Raw genomic sequence first — 17,327 nt, 5'->3', positions numbered from 1 at the left:
TTGACTAACCAATTGATCCCCTGGCTGGCTAGCTGGCCGTCGCTGCTCTATGGTGACTGGTTTCTCTCTGACTCGGCCGCCCAACAACCTGCGACAGGCCCATAGCAGACTAGAGTCTGCATACCTACTTCACCGTCCCTTTGCCGCCCGCCTGCATTTCGCCATCCGTCCCTTGCCCCACGAACAGTCCAGACGAAAGAATCGAGACAGACGGCATAGTCGATACACATTGCGGCCAAGCCTACATGATTTACGAGACGCAGCATCGGACGGCGCAGACGGTGATGTGATAGAGACATCTGTGTCCTCCTCCTCCACCACCACCACCACCACCAGCACCAGCACCAGCAGACATGGCTTCCAACAACTCTCGAACGCCCTCGGGCAATGCCACGACCAACCCACACGCGCCTTCCACCCCCAGCGGACTGCGTAGGACCTACACCGCCAGCCCGGGCTCCTTGTCCTCGAACTCCCCCTCGAACTCGTCCACTCCCGACGTTCAAGGCGGCTCTGCCTCCCGAGATCCCTCCCCTCCCAGACGCCCCGGCCATTCGAGAGCGCCCTCCGAAACAACGGCCCTGCTTCGAGATGCTCTGGACCGCGACCATGCCCACGAGGGGCCCTGCAGTCACGGCACCTTCTCCCCGCAGCCTTCGAGTCCCACCAACGGCTTCAGCCGCTCTGTCAACGCGTCCCTGAACGGCTCTCGCGCGCCGTCGCCCGGTGCCTCGTCCGAGAGCTCGCTGCCAATAATAGATAGTGTTGTCGCCTATGTGGCAGCCAAGGGCGCCCCGGACTGGAGGAAACGATGGGCGAAGCGCATGAGGACAAAGACCATGGGGAGGTCCAGCGAGCTAGCCGAGAGGCACGGCGTCAAGGACAACGCCTTCATGTGCGTACACGATGCCAACGGTACCGCAGATACCCACGACTGACATCACACGCAGGTACCTCTCTTACTACTTCCCGGCCCTGATATGGCTGCGCCAGTACAAGCTCTCCTTCCTCAAGGGTGACTTCATTGCCGCTCTGACCATCGCCGGCATGTATCTGCCAATGGCCCTCTCCCTCGCTGACACCCTCGCCCACGTCCCACCAATAAATGGCCTGTACTCCTTTGTCTTCAATCCCTTCCTGTACGCCGTTCTGGGTACTGCCCCTCAGATGATCCTCGGCCCTGAGGCTCCCGGGTCATTGCTGGTGGGAAGCGTCGTCAAGGGCAGCGTCGAACTTGGCCGTGGCTCTGACGATGACGCAGTCATGCATGCCCAGATCTGTGGCATCATCGCTGGGACAGCCGGGGCCACCATCTTGTTGTCAGGCCTGTTCCGTCTGGGATTCCTCGATAGCGTGCTCTCAAAACCATTCCTGCGTGGGTTCATCTCGGCCATTGGATTCGTCATCTTCGTGGAGCAGTTGATGCCCGAGTTGGGCTTGGCCCAGCTGGCGGCTGACCACGTCGGCCATGGGAGCACCATGGACAAGTTGACCTTCATCTTGACACATACCGGTGACGTCCATGTCCTCACTGCTGTCATATCCTTTGTCAGCTTCACCATAGTCATGACTTGCAGGTACGACTCCCTCTCAACAGCCTGCTCTCACCGTCCTAGGCCTGAACACGCTGACATCTTCCAGGGAAATGAAGAAGAAGTTGCAACCGCGCTACCCGAGCTTGGTATATATTCCCGACCGTCTGATTGTTGTCGTGTTATCGGCCATTTTGTGCTACTTCCTCGACTGGGAAGAAAAGGGCGTTGCAATCATGGGCGAAATCAAGGCGGCGTCGGGCCACGTCTTCACCTTCAGGTGGCCTTTCCAGCTGTCTCATATGACGCATATCAGGGATGCCATGGGCACCTCCTTTCTTATCGCACTACTTGGGTTCTTCGAATCTTCTGTCGCCGCCAAGAGTCTAGGCCCCAGCAAAGACGTTCCTGGCATACAGCTCAGTCCCAACCGGGAGCTCGTGGCATTGGGCACTGCCAACTTGATCGGTGCTTGCTTCATGAGCATGCCTGCCTTTGGAGGCTACGGTAGGAGCAAGGTGAACAAGCAGACGGGCGGGAAGACGCCAATGAGCTCTGTGTTCTTGAGCGGTCTGACCGTCATCTGTATCTTCTTCATCCTGCCCTACTTTTACTACCTTCCGGTGAGTAAATACCTGGCACAATACTGCCTGCTGCTCTTGTGTGCCATGCGTTTGTATCTGACGCGAGCAGAAACCCGTACTTTCCTCTCTTATCACAGTAGTCGCATATTCCCTAGTCGAAGAAGCACCCCACGACATCGCGTTCTTCCTCCGCATCGGGGCCTGGCCCGAGCTCGGTCTCATGTTTGTCATCGTTTTAACTACTATTTTCTATTCTCTGAACATGGGCATCGCGGTCGGCATCGGCGTCTCGCTTCTGCAGGTCATCCGGCACGCCACCCGGCCCAGGATACAAATCCTGGGGCGCATCCCGGGCACCCAGCGATTCGAAAACGCAGAGGACAACCCCGAGCGGTTGGAGTTTGTTGAGGGCTGCTTGATCGTCAAGATTCCGGAGCCGCTGACCTTCGCCAACACGGGCGAGCTCAGGACCAGGCTCAGGCGATTAGAGATGTACGGCACGGGCAAGGCGCACCCTGCGTTACCCCGTCTCCGCCACGAAGACAGTAACAGGAACATCATCTTCGATATCCACGGCGTGACCTCGCTCGATGGGTCTGGCACGATGGTGCTCGAGGAGATAGTACGGACGTACCGCGAGCGCGGAGTACGGGTCTTCTTCAGCCGGTGCCCGAACCGCGGTAAGGCCAACAGTAAGGTGTGGCGGCTTATGGTGCGCAGCGGCATCGTGGACCTCGTGGGCGGGGAGGGCCAATTTGTGGATGACGTGCAGGACGCTTTGAAGATGACGGAAGTAGAGGATGGTGGGGAGGCGGTCGTCTCCGGGGAGAGGGGACGGACCATGGCGGAGAGAGATGCTGGGGCAGAGTAAGCTATTTCGTGGTCTGGACATTCCGAGGAAAAATAGACAATGTGTGTGGAAATGGTGTGTAGATGGCTGGATGGGTAGATGTGTGTGTGTCTTTGAACGGCACTTGGATACATACATTACGACATGGGTGGGCCGGCGTCTTGCATAGTGGTGTGGATTGTGTGGTGCATTTGTTTAGCCTGCGAGATAGATATCCAGAAGAGCATTGTGGTTTCTGTCATGATTTACACTCCGTCAAAGTCTATAGGAGAGTAGTATCTCGGATATGCTCAATTGCCGCCATTCCCTTGCGACTCTCATCTTATAATTAGGGATCTTACTTACCTTGCTAGATCTGCCTGTCTTGCCCATGTTTAGTGTTCAAGGGGGTCAAGAGTTTACACGTGAGTGACAGCATTTGTACGTTTTCGTTTCATTTCCCCCTCAATGTTTTTTTGGCGGGAAACTGCGTTGTAACTCTGGAGTTGTCTTCGATATGCTACAATTATTCCTGGTCCATGCTCGCGCAGTTCAAGCCAGAGCCGTCTCGAATCCCTTTACGCCCTGTTGCTCATCTTCACTTAGAGTAATACCAAAATATTCTCTCAACGCCTGTACTCGCTCCTCCTCTGAACGACATACCTTCACTATATCGGTCTTGCCTCCAAGGTTTCTCTTAACCACCCCATCCGCAAGCATAATCTTCCCACCCGTTTCTACTTCTGGGATCATAATATTACCGGAGTCAGACTTATCTGCAGCCTCTATCAACCCTTGACCAGAGTCCCTAAGGAACTTGACCACAAGGATCTGTTTCCGCTGGAAGCTCTCGGGGTGCGACGAGACCCAATAATTGGCACACTCTAGATCCCAACTCGAAGCCTCGCGGTCGCCAAACGCAAAGTACCTGTTCCATTCGTCCTCCGGACGGTTGCGGTACTCGTAAAACCACACCTTGTTGCCCTCCCCATCCGAGACGGCACCGGGGTACAGGCCGCGCGTGATCCTCACCTCCTGCGACCCCAGGTTCCTGTGCACCGGGTACTCGCGCCCAGGCTCGAGACCCTGGAGCAGCGGCAGCGGAGCCGTCATACCGTCGCCGCCGAACCCAACGTCCGTCACCCAGCGCTCGGGGCCGAACTCGACGACGGTGACGACATGGCGCGGGCCGACGAAGTCGCCCTTGGGCACCGGCCCGTCGCGCAGGCGGATCGAGGCCTGGCAGTGGTAGGCTGTGAAGCCGAGGCCGCGCAGCATGTTCAGCCAGAAGACGGCCGTCTCGAAGCAGTAGCCTCCCCGCCCGCGGCTCGGCGGGCCGACGAATTTCTGGTACAGTGCCTGGGGGTCGATGTCGTTGATGTGGCGGGGGTTGTAGTGCAGCGACAGGTTCTCGTACGGGATGGTGGTGATTTGCAGGCGGTGGAGGAGGGTGAGCGCTTGCGGGTTGCGGGGGAAAGACAGCGGCAGCGGGAAAGAGACGTGGTCCAGGTAGGTGAGGATCTGGGAGGGGGTGTAGGCCGAGCGAAGGGGTGTGTGCTGGAGTGTGGAGACGCCCTCGGCGCTTTGTGCGTGCGTGGTCATCGTCAGCCCCCAACGTTGTCGAAAATGGACAGCCCGGGCAAGAGGTTGGTTGTGACTTGAACAATGTGATGAGTTGAGGATTTCAGTATGAAGTTTGCACACATGGAGAGACCGTGAGTCAGGCCGAGGTCGACTGTGTGATGGACGTGGAACAATTCTTTCCTAGCGGATTACGCAATCGCGATCCCGTGTAGATTGACCAGTGGCATTACACGAAAGTTGAGAGGGCATCCTTGGCAACTGCCTCCTGGGTGGCTCTCACTGAACATTGGTGAGTTGGAGAAACCTGTCCTGGGATATCACCTTGATATCCATCGACAGACGAGCAAGAAATAAGGATTGCAAGTTTCACTGAGCGCCGATGCCAAGCAGACATCCTGGTTCTATCATGTGGAGTTACCGTGATGCACAGTATCCCGCTTGGTGGGCATTCCCTCAGCATGTCTCGCGGTACATCGCGACACTCGAACGGATCGTGTGTAAGCTTATAAATCATGCCTCTTAAGCAATACCTAGGCAGTTTCTCATATGTTTTATAGGCAGTAAACTGAGTCTCTCTGCTCTGGTACGTCTTATTACTTGCCTATACTAAATTATACAGGCTCAAGTCTGAAAAAAGAACATAACAGGGAGCATATTAAACCTTATGAGCAATATTTTAATAATAAAGCAGCTAAAGTTAAAAAAGGTGTAAAGAAGCACTAAAGCTTAAGAGAAGGGATATGACTAGAAGCTTGGTTCTAAGTGTGCTACACTAAAGAGCTTAAAGGCGCGGCCCTTGTGGTTTGCCCGGTCCAACTAGCATACCACGGTACAGCCAACGGATATGATCATGCAGAATTGGCAAAATCAACCAATCAGAGGTCGATTAGCTCAGCTGGTTAGAGCGTCGTACTAATACTTCCTTGAATAAGGAAATATGTGTAATGCGAAGGTCGCGGGTTCGATCCCCTCATTGACCATTTTTTTTGTTTTACAAGATAGTTTTAAGGATTTCAAGTTGTTTATAAGTTAAAGTTCATGGAAATAAGATTTATAATTATTAATTTTATATTTATTAATTTTTTTAAACCTTTTCTTATTTAATATATAAAAATTAAATAATTTTTAAATACATAAAATTTTAAATATTTTTTTATTAAAAATAATATAATTAATATTAATTTTAATTAAAAATATTTAATTTATAAATAATTTTATTTATTATTATAAGTTAATCTTGCTTTATTATTTATTAAAATTATTTACTTTTTTAAAATAAAAGTTTAAGATTTTATAATATATTTATAATATTACTTTTATTTATATAATGTAGTTTATTATTAAGTAATGAATATTATTAAATAGCGGATTTTTTTAACTTTACTTAACTTTTATTAATTATAATATTATATTAAGGTAAATAAATTAATAAAAAGTTAGCATTAATTAATGCTAATTATATTTAATTCTTTATTTTTAATTAATTTTATTAATTTAAAGGGGCTAAAGGTAGTATAATATAATTAGAAATTATTAAGGTTTTAATAAGATAAGTTGTTTTTAATATTAATTATATTTTTAATTTTTACATTAATCTTGCATTAATTTATTTACTTAAATATTTAATGCATAAGAAATTAATAATAAAGATATATATTCTTTATTTAAAAAAAATAAAATATTTTTAGCTATTTAAGCTATTTAATACTTTAAAAAAATTATATTAAACCCTTACTTATAACTTAAGCTATTAAGATCTTTAATATTCTTAAAATAATTTTATATTATAAAATAAATTAATAATATAATTTTAAAGAATTATACATTAAATAATATAAACTTAACTTAATTAAAAAGTAAATGCTTATTTAATATATTATTAATTAAAATACTTAAAAATTCTCTTTATAACTTTTTAATATAAAAAATATAGCTAACCTTTTATTAGCATTTTAAGATAATAAGCTTATAAATAAGCATTAAGCTTAATGCTTTATAAATTTATAACTTAATTTAAAGATTAAATTTAATTATCCTTATAATTATTAAAAAGCTCTTTATAAAGATTTAAAAATTATTAAGAATTAATTTAAGCTTTTTTTTAATATAATAGCTAAGTATTAAATTATTAATAATAATCTTTATAACTTTAATAAGATTAGCTTTATAATAAGTATAATTACCTTATTAATAATTATTATATATATTAATAAGTATAAAAAGGTTAAATTAATTTAGCTTAATAATTAAAAATAAATAATTATTATTAAATATATTAATATAAATAAATTATAAATCTTATTATTTATAATTATTTAAGGCGCTTATTATTTTATTAGCTAAGTAATAAAATTAAGTTTTTTAAATAATTAAGTTATTAAGCTTATTCTTAATAAATAAATAAATAATAAGATTAATTTAAAATAAATTTAATATTTTAATAAATATATTAAATTAAAGAAAGATATTAATTATTAAATATTAATTATAAATAGTTATAAAAGCTATATATTAGTTAAGTTTAATTAATATTATAAAAATAATAAAATTATTATTATTAATATATTATTATATTTATTTTATTTACTTTAATTATTAAATATTATATTATATTTACCTTTAAAGTATATATATAGCAATAAAATTAACCTTTTTATTTAGGCCTTTATTAATTATATTATTAAATTTAAGTTCTTTCTTATATTTAAGGTAGCTTATAATAAAACTTTTATAGTAAAAAATATTAAGTTTGCATTTAAAAAAGCTAAAATTTCTTTTTAAGACTTTAATTTTATAATTTTTAAGCTTAATATCCGCTTATAAACTTTAATATAATTCCTTTTTATTTCTCCTTAAAAATAAAAGTTTTAAATATTATTAAATGCTTAATAAATTATTTAATAATTAAGTTTTATTAAAAGCAAGATTTTTATTTATTAAAAAAGCTCTTTTATATTAATTATAAAGATTATTAATTAATTAGCAAAAAGTATATAAATAATGATATACTTACTTATTATAATAAGCAAGCAAATTTATATGCTTTAAAATATTAATATAATACTTATTAAACATTAAAGGGTTAAAAGAACTTAAATATAGCTTAAAGGAATACTTATTATTAAGAAATCTTAAGCTTTTATTTAAAAGAAATAAAAGGGAAAACAGCTAGCTAATAAAATAAGTAGTAATGCTAAGAAGGCAATTCATGGTAAATTAATTAAATAATGGTATAGTAATTGCAGCGAAAATAAGCATAATATAAAAACTTATAAGAAAGATAAAAAAGGGTTTAATTAATTAAATTTTAATTATATTATAATAAATCTAGCTTAATTAGCATTAATTAATATAAATATAGCTATTTTATTAATTTATAGCAAATTACATTTTTAATAATATAATTAGCATTAATTAATATTAAATGTATATTTCTTATTAAAAGTTAACTTATTTAAATTAATATTATATTCACGCTAATACTTTTAAATTAATAAAATTAATTAAAAATAAAGAATTAAATATAGTTAGCATTAATTAATATTAATTGTTATGGGCTAGCCTTGGGTTGTCTGCCGTAAGGTATTTAAATGGGGTTTATATTTAAAGTACAAAGGAGAAGGTTTACTTTCCATTTGCATTTACATTAAAGCTTATTCTTATAGGGCTAAAGCCCATTAATTAATTATAATGAGCAAAGCTTAAACCATAATATATTCTCCTTTTTTAGGTTTTTATAGCGGGCTTTAAAGGGCAGCTATATAATAAAAAATAAAGGATACTATGGTTTAGTTATAAATTAAATATTGCTTTTTATTTAGCCATTTAATTATACCTTAGCGCCTTTTAATTATGCTAAAAGCCTAACTTATTATTTATAATTAACACGCCTTAGCCCTTATAATTTAATATATTAGCTAAAGTAAGTTAATAAAAAATAATTATTTAAGCATAAGCTAGCAACTAAATTAATAGCATTTTTATAATCCTTTAATATAAGCCTTTTATATAAGCTTTTTTATTTAAAACCTTAAAATTATAAATTTATTATATAATTTGCAATTAATTAGCGCTTAATTATAAATAATTTGCTTTATTAATGGGAATTTCTTAAATTTTAAGTATTTCTATAATGCTAAATTAATTGGTATATAGCTGGTTTGCTTTAAGCCTGGATTAGCATTAAGTTAGCATTACTTTTAAGCCCTACCTTATAGGAAAAATTTTATACTTCCTTAAATAAATTCCTTTCCTTTACTAGCCTTAATTAATAAAAGTTGCACCCTTATTCTTTTGCAATAATTAAAATAATTATGCTTATAATAACTAAGTTAGCTATATATAAAATACTTAACTTTATTTATTAAAATTATTATAATATTAATATTTATTACTTTATCATTTTAAGGTTAAATATTATCCTTCCTTATTATAATATTAAAAATATCTTTATATTGCTATAAGGTAAAGCAAAAGGCCTTAAATATATTTAACTACTTTTTATAATTAAGTTAAGCTTTTGCTATAAAGGTTAAGTCATTAATTATTAATAATATTTTATACTTATTTAGCTAACTTTAAGTTTTTGCTATATAAGCTAATTAATTAAATTAAGCAAGAAATTTTGCTATTTTTTCTTTATAGCGCTATTATAACATAATTAAGCTAAGCTTAATATGCTTTTACTTAAAAAGGTTTTTAAGTATAAGGCAAACCTTCTTTAAAAAGCTTTTTAGCTATTCCTTAAATATTTTTATAAAATTAATATAAAGTAAAAATTAATTATAAAAAGTTCTTAGCTAATTAAATATATAAAAGAATTAAGCTCCTTTAGCGCTAATTACCTTCCTATTTATTATAAACTTAGCCCTTATTTTTATTAGTTAAGTTACTAAGTATTCTTAAGATAAGAATTCCTTTAAATAAGAAAGGGCTTAATAAGCTATTATTATTCTTTTTAAGTTTTATTATATTAAGTTTTATATAATTATATTATAAATTTATAATATAAAAGGACTTTAAATATATATTATAGGCTAGCCTTAGGTTGTTTATTATAAAGTATTTAAATAGGGTTTATATTTAAAGTATAAAGGAAAAGGTTTACTTTCCGTTTGCATTCACGCTAAAGCTTATTCTTATAAGGCTAAAGCCCATTAATTAATTATAATGGGCAAAGCCTAAACCGTAACATTAACTTTTTATTAATTTATTTACCTTAACGTAATATTATAGTTAATAAAAGTTAAGTAAAGTTGGAAAAATCCGCTACTTAGTAATATTTGCTACTTAATAATAAACTACGTTAATATAAATATAAATTTTATATAAAGTAAATAATAAATAAAACTCCCTTAATATTTATTTTATTTAATAAAAATAATTTAATAACTTATTATTTAAAACTAAGCTTAATTATATATATAAAATATATTTTATTAAATAAAACTTTAAAGTTATAATATATTTAAATATATAATATATACTTATAATAATATTTTTATAATATATTAATTTTATGGATTTAAATATAAAGGATTTTAAGATAAGTATATATATATATAGTTTCATATAAATTCCTTTCATTTAACACATAATATACAAACTGTGAAACTATTAACGTTCCCGGCCTAGATTCAGCCCACCCCCCAATTCAGCCCACCACATTTTAATGCAAACGCACTAAAACTTACTTACTTTTTAACCCTACCTTATTAATTATAAATTAATTTTAAAACCCTTTACTCTTTTTATTTATATATAAAAATAATTATATATTATATTAAAAAAATAAAAAAATCTTTTATTATATAATAAATTAAATTTAAATTTTTAAAATTATAATTTTAAAATTATTTAAATTTTTAAGGAAATTCCTTATATTATATAATACTTATATTTTAATTTATAATTTATTAATTAACTTATATAAAAATTATTAATATTTTTATTTATTAATAATAAATATATAAAATAATTATAATATTTAATTTTTTAATATTAAATTTATTATAAAAAGATTAAATATATTTATATATATTTATATAAAATTAATTTAATATATAAAAAGTAAAATTATAAATATATTTAAATATAATAATTATAATTTTAAATAATAAAATGTTTATTTAATTTTAATAATTAAATATTAATAATAATATATATATTAATATTTCCTCTTATTATCTTAATATTTAATAATAATAAGATAAAGTATAATATTTTATAATATTTTTCAGTAAAAGCCTAAATAAACTTTTATATGTATATAAAACTTTATATTTACTGGAATTAATTTAGATTTAAAAAAGGGAGTTAAAAAGTGGGTATATTTTGCTGCGTTTGCACCAAAAAGGGCTGGGCCGAATCAGGGGGTGGGCCGAATCTGGGCCGGGGACGTTATCCTTGACAATCACAGGATACGCTCTGCTTGAGATTGATTACTTCGCGGTCCCAAGATGACAACGCTTGGAATGACAGAGTGCCAATGTTGCAAAAGTCACAATGTTGCGAAAGTAACAACTCTGTCAAGCATATGCTATTATGAAAGTAGATTAATTGCGATGGAGCCGTCTGGAAAAATTCAGCTTAGACCATAGGGATCTTCAAGTTCATCCAATGAAGTTAAAGCCAGTGGCTACAATTATTGCAGGGTTACAAAAGAAAAGAAATGAGAGAGTAGAAGGCCCGCGAAGCACGCTATGGATACTTGTCAATGTGGTCCGTGACTGGAAGGTCGAGTAAATGCCACTATTTGACGTACTACAATTGCACTCCCTCCTTTAGCAGAGAACCGTCCTCGTCCAGTTGGCCGGTGGCCTGAGTGTGGAGCATGTGCACATGACGCAAAATAGTTACGCGTCACGCTGACTCGTTTCACGATGAACTGCCCACTTGGCTCGGAGACATTCCGAGCCAACAATCCACCACTGGCGCTAGAGAGTGTACGAGTCAGCCAAAGAAAAAAAAAAGCCAAAAAGGTTGTCTTGCAAGTTCTTCTCTCTCGCCGGGAATTGAACCCGGGTCTCAAGCGTTGCTGCTTCCTGGATGGCGATGACAAGCTTGCATACTAACCACTATACTACGAAAGATTGGTTATGTGTTGTTGGCAGTCTTGAATCCCGCAGTTGTACATAGCATGGTGTTACTGTTGGCAGCGGTGGCACCGTGAACGTCCAGCCCCCGTGCAGCCCCCGTTCTGCCGCCGTTTTCAACGGGCCTCAGTCCTGGCCACCTGGCGGCCTGCAACTAGCAGCACTGGCTCCTTTTTTACGCGCCCTGATGCGCCCACACCCACACACCCATCCCCCCTTCGCATTTCCAACACCCTGTGCGCGCGGCGAGGTGGGCCGGGTCGCATTGTCGAAAGAGGCGGACTAAAATCTAAAAGCAGCCTTGAAGCTATTCGCATTCCTCGCCTTGTCTCTTTGAAAGGATTAACAGTAGCAGCTCAAGCGGTGTCCTATGTTGAGCGATGAACCGTTGTAACAAAATGCCCGATGGACAGTCTAATTATGAGCCATGATGAAGCAAGTCAGCCGCTTGGAATCCGAGCCTTGTCGGCGGGAAAAGGGAAAATGATCGGGACACAGTGGTAGGCTCTACATCTGCAGCAATCCTTGTCGCACTTCGGTCTAGGGGCGAGTCGCTGAGAAGGCTGCCTTGTAGTTGTCGCTCCAATAGCGGAATGACGAAAAGCACACCCCCCGGGCGGACAGATGTGATGAGTCCGCCCAAAACGGCTAAGATTAGCAACACTCCAAATTACAACTCAAACCCTCCCCAAACCTCCCAATTAAATTCACTTTTCCCAGGCTACTAATTAAATTAAAAAAGAGATGATTAAGGCGCTGGGTTAAGCGTTAGCAAGTGGCCGGTAGGCCTTGCCCAAGCACTACTTAAATTCCAACCCGGTACTCTTTACCTTCCTTAAAAATAAGCAAGATGTGTTTTTTAAAGGAGGAAAGAAATAAGCGGGGACGCTAGCTATTCTGGGCCGACTCATCACATCCGTCCGCCCGGGGGGTGTGCTTTTCGTCATGTCGCTCCAATAGCTGCATTTGGGTGCCATCATATGTAGGCGCTGCGCAAGGGTTGGACGTGGTATGGTTCGCAGCTTTGGGGTAGGAGCACCCCGGCCCAGGACAACATGGGCTAAGGTAACCGGCACGGGCATCCTTAAGGCGAGGGCTGGCGCATGTATGTTTAACTTATTAAGTCTGGATTCCACTTAATTTCGCAAAAGACGGCTGGACACGTTATTTCCTTCGCCTTGGCCTTCCGCAAGCATCAATGCCAGCAACAGCGGTCAACAATTGCCTAAGTAAAACATCCTCTCAAAGTATTCTCATCACGATAAACCCTACGGCAGCTAAAAGCAAGAACGCCGCCGGCACGCGAAAACAGCGGCTATTAGAAAGACGGGAGAATCTGCAGACAGCTAGTCTGGAAAACTGCCCAGCTGTCAATGTCAACACATGGGAATCGCGCAAAAGGTATTGGAGTCTTTGGAATCAGTAAGTTCTTCACACGGACGACCAAATCAGACCAACGCTCTAAAGTAACATGGCACCATCAGTTTTTTTGCACGGACAATGGAGCTTAACCCGGACCTCATCTAGATCGACTTGTGCCAGACCTACCAGGGGGAGGGGGGGTCTTTGTATGGGTTACGCAATGCAATCATGTTTTGAGACCTAAACAAAATTTTGAAATTATAATGCAATATTAGCAAAATACTATTAAAATATTATTAGAAAAAAATTATATTAAGGCTTTAAATTATGTTAATATTAACTTTATATTATGTTATGGGTTGGCCTTGAGCGTTTGCTAAAAGGTACTTAAAAGGAGTTATAAATTATAATATTTAAAAAGTAAGTTAAGCCTTAAAAGGGCTTAACTTTAAATTTATCTTTTAAGTATATGCCTTATTATATAAAAGGGTTAAGTATAATGTAAGTTTAGCATAAGCATGCATTATAGCTTAATTAATAGCTTAAGCTTATTATATAGCCCCCTTTTCACTTTTATATTATGCATAGCAGGAATTAAACTTAAAGCTTTTATAGTTTTATGCTAATTATATATTTACCCTTACTATATACTTATCTTAAGGTTATATTTATTTACCTTAAAAGCAATAATTATTCATTCCATTCTTATATTAACTATATTTATATACTATGCTTAATATAATGCAATGCAAAATATATATTATATATATTATAAGTTATTATAATATAATAATATTATTATTATATATATAATTCTTTATTAATATATTATAATTATATATAAGCTATATATATTGCCAGCCTTAAGTTATAACGCGTTTTTATTAATGCATTAATATTATTTATTATAGCTATTATCTTTATATTATATTTATTATTACTATTTAAAATAACTTCCCTATAATTATACTTTTTTTTGCAATTCCTTCTTTTTAATACTATATTATTATTATAATATACTTATTATATGCATTATTTTATTATCTTTATATAACCTTTTTATTACCTTTATAATTATTTCTTTATTTATATTAATTACCCCTTAGCTTTATCTTATCCTTAATTAAAAAATCTTCCTTAGCATAATTAATACTTATATAATCCCTTAGCCTTCTTATAATTTAATCCTTTAATTATTTTTCCTTATATTTATTATGCTTTCTTTATAATTGCCCTTTTTTATTAAAAAGTCATTACCTTAATGCATTAATACTTTTTTAATTCCTTAATAATTCCTTAACGCATCCTTCTTTATTTATATTATACTTATTAAGCACTTTTCCCTTAGCCTATTAATATCTTTTTAATCCCTTAATATTCTTTTTAATACTTACTTTCTTTTTATTATATAAAAAGAAAAATAAGAAATAGCTTTTATTATAAATTTTAATAATTAATATAGCGGCTTTAATATAGCTGCTATTAATAATAATAATAATGGTAAGCCGCCTTATTGCCTTAATAATATAATCCTTAAAATTACCTTATCTTTCTTTTAATATAAATTTATTATAATTATTAATTAAGTATAAGGATATTATGTTATAAAATTATGTTAAGTATTTAGTAATTTTAATAATAAGAATTAATAGCCTATTAAATAGCTACCCTTTCCTTATAAACTATATATTATAACTTTTTATAAAACTAATAAGCCGCTTATTTATATCCTTAATAATTGCAATATATCTTACATTAATTATAAGCATAAGTATATTTAATATATATATGCATTTATTAATTTATTATTATTGCAAAATGCATAACGTTATTTAAAGAAAATAATTATTATTAATAATAGCTATATTCTTATCCCTAAGCAAATTAAATTTACCACCCTTATTTATAATAATATAATTATACTTACCTTAGCCTTTAACTATATTATTATTAATTTTTATAAAGCTATAAGCATTACGCTAATAAAGCCGCTCCTTATTACCCTTATTATTTACTTAAGCAATTATGCTTATTTTTATAATATAGCCTTAATTAATACCTTTATTAATTTTATTAAAAATATACTCTTAACCTTATTATAATTTATTAATATATTTTTATTTCCTATTAATATTAATATAATTATGCATTATATTAATAATGTTAATATTAATAATTATTAATTAACTTACTTTACTTAAAAAATAATAAATTTTTTTATAACTCTTAATAATAATTAAAAAGCTAAAGCTAGTTATTATATTAATAATATATATGCTTTTAATATAAATACCTCTTTTTATTCTTTTTTTATATTTATATTAACTTAGCCTTAAGCATGCTTTAATATATTTAAGAATTATTATTATAAGGAGTTTAATATAATAATTAATACCTTAAATACTTTTATTAGCTAGGTCTTTAATACTAAGTAGCGCGGCCATAGTTTAAATCGCTATTATACCCATAATAAATTTAAGGAAAAGGAGCGAAAAGATAAGGAAAAGGACTTTAAAAACTTACCCTCCTTTAGCTGCAATGCCCTGCATTATAAGCATTAATTAGCTTAACTTATTATTATAATTATAATAAATTTAAATAATTAAGAGCTTTATCTTTAAATAAAAAGTTTATAAGTTTAACTTTTATTATTATTAAATTATTATAACCTTATTATTAATCCTTATAGTTTTTAATTTTATAATTAAATATTTTTAATATACCTATTTAAATAAATAATAATAAAGGAATTTTAAAAAGGTAATATGCTTAATATAATCCTACCTTATAAAAAACTAGCTATATAGCTTAGTTTTCTTTTAGCTTAATATGCTACTTAATTTTTATAAAAAGGGAATCCAGTTTATTTACTAAGTAAATATATAATAAGTTTTAGTTAATTAAGAGTATTTATATATAAACAAAGTTATGGGTTTAAATCTCTTTATTATTACGCTCTATTTAAGCATAATAAATACTTAAGGTTTGCCTTATAGCCTTATTTAAATAACTTATAATAATATAATAAGATTTTACTTATTTTCATCCTATCCTTGCTTATAACTCTTATTACCTTATATTACGCTTTTAAATAAACTTATTAAGCTTAATATAAACCTATTTTATAATTACCTTAAATAAATAATCCCTTATAAATAATAACATTTTTTTATTATATCTTAAATAAGTTAAAAGCCATTTTTTATTATAAATTCCTAAAAAGTTTTTATATTAATATATCTTAGCTTTTTTATTTAATATAAACTTATCTTTTAAGAAGATTATTTTATAAATACCTTAATATATTCTTAATTATTAAAATTTTTTTTATAAGATACTTTTTATTTTAACCCTTATTTACTTTATTTAAAATTAATATAGTATTTAGCTAAGTATTTATAAATATTTAAATAAATAATAAATTCTTTATAATATGCTTAACTTGATTAATATTAAAGATAAAATAAACTTAGCTTAATATATTTAAGATAATTATTTAAGGTATAAAAATATTTATTATAATATATTTTTAATATAATTAATTAAGCTTTTTTTTAATTAAGTAATTTAAAAGTACCTTAAGGATAGCTATACTTAGTTATTAATGCAAAACCTTTTTATTATTTAACGGTATTTATTAACTACTTGCTTTTATTACTGCTAAATAAAAATAATAGCAGCTTAAGTAATATTTATTTTAATTTAAAAATAATTTAAAAATATAGCCGCCTAATCCTTAGGATTGGCTATAAATATTATTATATTTAAGGGGCTTAAAATTACTTATATATTAAATTTATTTACTAGCTAATTTAAGCTTTAATTAATTATTATTAAATTCCTATTATTTAACGCTATTTAATAAGTTAAAAAGTAATTAGCTTAATTATTTTATAAAAAAGTAATAATATTATATAAATACTTTTATACTTTTTAATTTATTTGCTTTATATTATTATTTATTTTAAGGTAATATGCTATAAATAAAAGGCATTTTATATTTATTTAAATATATAAAAAAGCTTAAAATACCCTTATTTAATTAAAGCCTTAATTATTAATAATAAATATAAAAAACTTATAATAGCATTATTATAAAGTAATAAAGTATTATATATAATTTTTTATAATTATAAAGTATACTACTTTTAAGAAAACTTATTTTAAAAAGCAATTTATAATAATTATTAAGTAATATAAGCTGCCTTTATAAGCTAATAAATTTATTATAAAATTAATAAATATTTAAAATTAATAGTAATTTAAAAAAGGAATAAGGTAAAGCAAGCCTTATTATAATTATTAATTAAGCTAAGTTTAATAATATATATTGCAATTTTAA

The 17,327-nt window shown here is 33.2% G+C and overlaps 2 protein-coding genes and 2 non-coding genes across 4 annotated transcripts; 2 read left to right on the top strand and 2 right to left on the bottom strand.

Annotated features, from left to right (window-relative positions):
• Nucleotides 1-353: 353 nt before the first annotated feature.
• On the top strand, nucleotides 354-2,987 carry INS49_005236 (uncharacterized protein; the record flags this gene model as incomplete). The annotated part of the gene is made up of 4 exons (XM_043166020.1): nucleotides 354-895; nucleotides 951-1,577; nucleotides 1,642-2,155; nucleotides 2,226-2,987. 4 exons carry the CDS (start codon nucleotides 354-356, stop codon nucleotides 2,985-2,987), a joined length of 2,445 nt encoding a protein of 814 aa, XP_043017279.1.
• Nucleotides 2,988-3,497: 510 nt separating this feature from the next.
• Nucleotides 3,498-4,547, bottom strand: INS49_005235 (uncharacterized protein; the record flags this gene model as incomplete). The annotated part of the gene is made up of 1 exon (XM_043166019.1): nucleotides 3,498-4,547. The coding sequence occupies one exon, from the start codon at nucleotides 4,545-4,547 to the stop codon at nucleotides 3,498-3,500; it is 1,050 nt and encodes a 349-aa protein (XP_043017278.1).
• Nucleotides 4,548-5,409: 862 nt separating this feature from the next.
• Nucleotides 5,410-5,509, top strand: INS49_005234. The gene has a single exon. It is a non-coding gene; the product is annotated as a tRNA-Ile (tRNA).
• A 6,018-nt stretch (nucleotides 5,510-11,527) lies between these two features.
• On the bottom strand, nucleotides 11,528-11,620 carry INS49_005233. The gene has a single exon. It is a non-coding gene; the product is annotated as a tRNA-Asp (tRNA).
• Nucleotides 11,621-17,327: the final 5,707 nt, after the last annotated feature.

The sequence above is a fragment of the Diaporthe citri genome (genome assembly GCF_014595645.1).
Source record: "Diaporthe citri strain NFHF-8-4 chromosome Unknown scaffold_16, whole genome shotgun sequence".
In the NCBI taxonomy this organism is placed as follows: domain Eukaryota; kingdom Fungi; phylum Ascomycota; class Sordariomycetes; order Diaporthales; family Diaporthaceae; genus Diaporthe; species Diaporthe citri.
This window is presented reverse-complemented; position numbering and strand designations above follow the sequence as displayed.